Source organism: Galeopterus variegatus, unplaced genomic scaffold (assembly GCF_000696425.1).
Source record: "Galeopterus variegatus unplaced genomic scaffold, G_variegatus-3.0.2 Scaffold6530, whole genome shotgun sequence".
Lineage (NCBI taxonomy): Eukaryota > Metazoa > Chordata > Mammalia > Dermoptera > Cynocephalidae > Galeopterus > Galeopterus variegatus.
The window spans coordinates 17827-23249 of NW_007732641.1; the positions used below are offsets into that span (position 1 = coordinate 17827).

A 5423-nucleotide genomic window follows, 5' to 3' on the forward strand; every position below is an offset into this window, starting at 1 on the left:
GCAAGATTCTGAACATCTGAGGAGCCCTGACCATTTTCCTTCACTTTCCCTAGTTTTCTTTTCCATTCATTCTAAGGAAAGACTTAATGCTTTGATAATTTTACATACATAAAGGGGGAGGGAAGCACCTGGATTTCAGTTCTTACCATATTTTAGAATGCTTGGCTACATATTAGTTGGAAATTTTTTTCCCATGGATATTGTGTCTCATCGAACTAGTCTCTCTCTACTGTACCTAAGTATACAAACCTAAGGATGCAAGCCTTAGGTTTGATTTGCACACAGCTTCATGGACTCAAAGTATCACCAAGGCCATTTAATGGTTACACACAGGTATTTTTTAAAGTGCCTATACACAGGCATATTACCCAACGAAGGCCTAAGCATGTACTTCATGACCAGAAAAACAGGTGTGCACGTACACGCTCAGAAACAAAATTGTTAAAATATTTCTTTTCTCTGAGCAAGAAAATTCTAAGTAGTCATCATGGGAAGAATCATATCTTTCTACTTCCTTAGTTTTTGTACAGAATATATATATTTTTAATCATATATGGGGGTTGGGGTGGGCAAAAGAGCTGGGGCTGGCTGGATGTGGCACCATATGCATTTCTAAGCTCACAGCCAGAGCAGATCTGTTTCCAAGGCCATACTCTTATCCCTACCAGGCATAACTGCATCTATATTTCTACATGCGGGAAAAATGTCTGGGAATTTCATTTTTATCAATATTTACCAGCCCTGGAATTCTATTGCTCTCCACGTGATTCTTCTCATGCTGTCTGCTTACAGCACCCTGGCACCTGGAGTTAGGGCATAGGTTCAGAAGTCGAAAGAGCACTGATTCTTAGGCACTGTTAATTATCAGGTCCTATCATAGGCTGCCAAGAGGCTCCTAGGCCAGGCAAGCTGAAAGTCTTCCACCTTGGAAGCCAGACACGCTTGCATCATCTGACGTCCTCCTAGATTTTGCTCCTATAAACCCTCGGAGATGTTGCCTGTTGGTGATTTTTAAGTCACCCCTCCTACCCCCGTGCTAAATGTTTAACCACCGGCACCACCCTGGAGGATCAGAAGACAGCTGTATCACATGGCGGGATCCCCCACAACCCCACACATTCTAGGGTACAAAGGAACAAGTGTCAACGCACCCCGTGCATTGGTTCTCTGGCTCAGGTGCAGAACCACAGGCGGCCAGTGGCTCTGCTGTCCTCACCAAACGGGTGGCCCTTGAGGCCAAGAGGTGGTGCAGACGCTGAGGCCAGCGGACCTAACCCAGGAGAGCATCACAAACCCGGCAGCCACCTGCCTCCAGCACCACCCCTGCTAGGTGCCTAACCCCTTCTCATTGACAGGGAAGGTCTCAATCACGGGTCTCTACTTTCAGAGCCGAACGAAACCCAGCGCACGGCGTCTTGGGAGATGTAGTCCCCGCCACCTGCCGGGGATCCTCGAGTCTCCTGATGAGACCCCCAGGAGGGATCGCTTGGTCTGGGCCAGCTGGGTTCGGAGCTGCCACCTGAGTGAGGGGGCAGGGTCCGTCGCGTGGAGGACTCGGGGTGCTCTCCTGGAGCGCGGCGAAGGGAGGGAACTACACTTCCCAGGCCGCCCTGCGCCGAGCCGGGAGCCGGCTGCCTCGCTTTGCGTGACCGCGGCAGGTTGGTCCTGGAGCTGATGAGCGCAGATTATTTAGGCGAAAGCGAGAGGAGGGGGGAGCGTGGGGCAGGAGGAGTACCTCGGCCAAGAAAATTATGCATGTATTAGGGAAGCTCTGAGAGAATGGCTGTGGAAGGTAAGGGACGCTCTCCTAACCGCGCACCCCAATCCACACATCCCTGATGAAGCCTGGCGATCGTGGGGAGGAGAGAAAGGGGGTGGCGGAGAGCGGGCCCCTGCCCCCTGCACCTCTTGGCAACTCACCTGAGTCGCGGAAGGCTTGAGGCGCTTTAAGTCAGTTGCTTCGCAGAGCCATGTAGGTGCGCAGGACTTCAGGGTAGGTAGGAGGTGAAGAGTGTCCCTAATGAGAAACGATATGCTGGTAATGGGGGTAAAGCCAGGGAGCCTGGCATGAGGTTTCAGCCCCGAGGTGCCCTTTATGCCTCTCCCCTGCAGCCGGGCAGGCGGGGTGGCCCCAGGGCTGGGCAAGCTCGCTTTGCCCCCCGCACGTGGGAGAGGACCCAGGCCAGGTGCGTCATCCGGAAGCTTGGACAGCTCTTGGGTCGGGTGCCCCTCGCCGTGTGCAGCCAGCAGCAGCGGCAGCAGACGTACCCAGAGAGAGAAGGTGTTCCTACACCTGTCCCTGTTTATAAGTTCTCCCTGGGTTAGCAACATTTACAGAAATGAAGTGGAATCAGCCAGGGAAAAAAGTTCTTCAGTTTGGGTGAATCCTTTTCTTTGAAGACCACAACCTTTCTCTTTCCTCTTATCATTTTGAGTTTGGGATTTGCAGTTTTGATTGTACAGTTCTGCCTCCTTTGAACTTCCTGGTTGAAAGCAGGGTCGGGCTGTTAGTGAGAGATCCCGAGTTTTTCATTTCAGGTTCTCTTACCTTGGAACATAGACTTTCTTGTTCAGGGTAGTTTCTAAGGGGAGAAAATGTGGACAAGAAATGTTTGTGATGTCCAATTAGAGGTCAAACTGTGCCTGAATGATAAAATGAAATGATCGTGGGATTGACTAAATAGTAGCCTACATTCATTTTCAGAGTTATGGTTCCTGAGTGCAGTTCAGGTCAGAGGGAACTGAGGTAGGAGAAAGAGGACCTGCCTGCCAGCTGCATCAGGCTCCTTGCCAAGGGGAAATGAGCCTGTTCCTTGCAGGCTAGAGACCAGAAGGAACCACAGGGCTTGCTTGCCTCTCCCGCCTCTCCCCGACCCAAGAGAGAGGAACTGGACTAATCTGACTCTTGCTGTCCTTACAGTTACTGTTTTAACCCGAAGTAGCAACAATCCAGCTCCTGCACTCAGCACCCGTAAACTCAGGAATCAATCGCCTTTGGGCTCTCTCAGATTCAGAGATCCCCAGCTGGTCACTTCCAGCTTTCCCAACTGTGTTAACAAAACTGAACTTCTCTCTCTCTCTCTCTCTCTCTCTCTCTCTCTCTCTCTCTCTCTCTCTGTTTTTTTTAATGCCATGTACATACGTACGTGTGTGTGTATGTACATATATATTATATATACACCCAAACAACCAAAGACTTTTCCAGGTTTTCTGTGCAAATGTATCAATAAGGTGAGAATCTGGCTTTTGCATTGTTACAGTTGATGGTAAGTGAGACAAGACTTCAGATGCAAAAACAAAACAAACAAAACTCACAAACAGAGAACAAGATAAAGTCCATTTTGAGCTTAAGACCAAGGGTAAGTTGATCTACTGGCACTCCTTCTACCTTACCCATCAGATGACATTGATTATGATCAGTTCTGTATACTACTCTTCTGTGTTCCCAAATCCAGGACACTCCCACTTGTGGCCAGTCCACAATGTTCTTGAAACAATTTCCTGTTCACTGTAAGAAGTATAGAATTAGTCATATTTTTTGTCTGGTGGGCGATTATACCAGTGAAGCCAGACCTTACAAAAACAAGAGCTTTGGAAGGAAGTACATGTGGACTTTGGAGAGCTGATTTTATTTTCTAGTGACTTATTTGGACCTGTCTAGTAAACAGGAGATCCTGAGTCTGAATCACAATGAGGTCTCAACTTGAAGAATGAAGGAAGTATCTTTTGCTGCAAATGTGATTCCTATCTCTGGTCTTTGCAAATATGATTCCTATCTCTGGTCTGGTTTTCTCAGCATGGACTGTGCCCTTCCTGGCTACTCCCACCTTGTCTTTCAAGACTCAGGGAAAACTTCACTTCCTCTGAGAACTTGTCCCATCCCCTGCATCCCTTTTGCCTCCCAGTCTACGGAAGGTGCCTCCTGCACTGATCTTCCCTAGCACACTTTTACAGCTATCTTAACACACCTGTCATACTTAATCTGTCTCTCACTAGACTCTAAGCTCCTAGTACTCTTTGACTTTATGTTCCCAGCCAACAGCATAGTACCTGGCCCACAACAGGTAATCAATAAATGCCTATGGACTGGATGGCAAATATATTTATGGAGCTTTTGTAGCTGGCTTCTTAAGGTGGATGGGGTGTTCTTAGGAGCACAAATGCCATAAAATAAGGGACCTCTGAGAGATTTGAAGGTAGGGAAGACTTTTAAAGAAAATGCTCCTCTATTTAGTCTTTTTTCCTGATGTGCAAAGAATCTCTTAGAGCAGTAGTTTTCATCAACTGCTGAGAGTGACATTGTCGTCCTAGAGCACATTTGGGATATGTAGAAACCTGTACTGGGGGCTGCTGTTAGTAGTTTACTTCCTGGGAACATTGTGAGGGTTGAATAAATAAAGGAAAGGGCTTATTGAAGGGTGCCTAGAACCTAGATCCTCAGAAAATGTTACTTATATCCCAACCCATTCCTCTCCTTAAAAAAAGCCATACTATTTGGCACGTGTTTCGTATCCTGAAATTTTCACTTATTCATGCCAGCTAGTCTGCTTAATTTGTAACAAATCAGACGATTTTTACTATGTATAACCTTTTTCTTAAGTAAATGAACTTGTAAAAGTGTTAATAGCAAGGAAGGCACTCATTCATTTTGCTGAACCTGTGGCCTATGTTTAAGAAGAAAAAGAGGTACTCTTTGTCTAGTGTTTTATGGCTACCCTGGGTTATGTTTTCTTCTTTGATTTTTTAAATCATTGTATTGTAATAAATTACTGGAAATAGCTGGAGAACTAGGACCTCTAGAAAGGAGATAGCATGCAGGACCTAAAGAGTAGTGCATTCTCTTTATGGACAGACTGTAGATGGTTGTGCCTACTGATATGTTTTCTAACAAAAATGGGTTGCAGTATTATTCAGAGGGAGGAAAGAAGTGGATTCACCAGGGATAGTGTTGTATTTATCTTTGTATCCCAAGGTTGGTGCCTGGCACTTAGGAAGCCCACAGTAATTATTTCATGAATGAGGTATAAATGCACAATTCCCTAAAGCTAGAGAATGATTTTTTTTACTTCTTTTCCCTAATTCCTCTCCTTCTTGCTTCATCCTCAGAGATTTATAAAGTAGGTTGGATGAACATTGTACATAGTGTTTCTATTCCACGTCTAATAGAATAGTGTCTCTTACAGAGAATTGATTTCTAATATTCAGTCCTCCCTCCCCCCCCCAAAATTCAAATGGAAGACTTTGTACTCTAAATGACATCTTCAATAAGGGGTCTGAATTTTCCATTCTAAATGAACAAATTGGCTTATTAAATGACTTCTGATAAGTCATTCAATGTTCAGGTTCTATAGATTTTCTTCTATAAAAGAGTAAAAAGTCTGCCCATCAGTGAAATATTGAAAATCTAACAAATAATAATAGTG

At 45.6% G+C, this 5423-nt stretch overlaps 1 protein-coding gene across 1 annotated transcript in view; it reads left to right on the plus strand.

The window, feature by feature from the left end:
- Positions 1 to 1718: 1718 nt before the first annotated feature.
- LOC103606377 (sterile alpha motif domain-containing protein 12) overlaps positions 1719 to 5423 on the plus strand; it is a gene marked incomplete at its 3' end in the record, with an annotated part of 41200 nt that continues 37495 nt past the window's right edge. The window contains exon 1 of the mRNA XM_008590983.1: positions 1719 to 1792. Coding sequence (XP_008589205.1) covers positions 1780 to 1792 — 13 coding nt within the window. The remainder of the gene's footprint in view (positions 1793 to 5423) is intronic.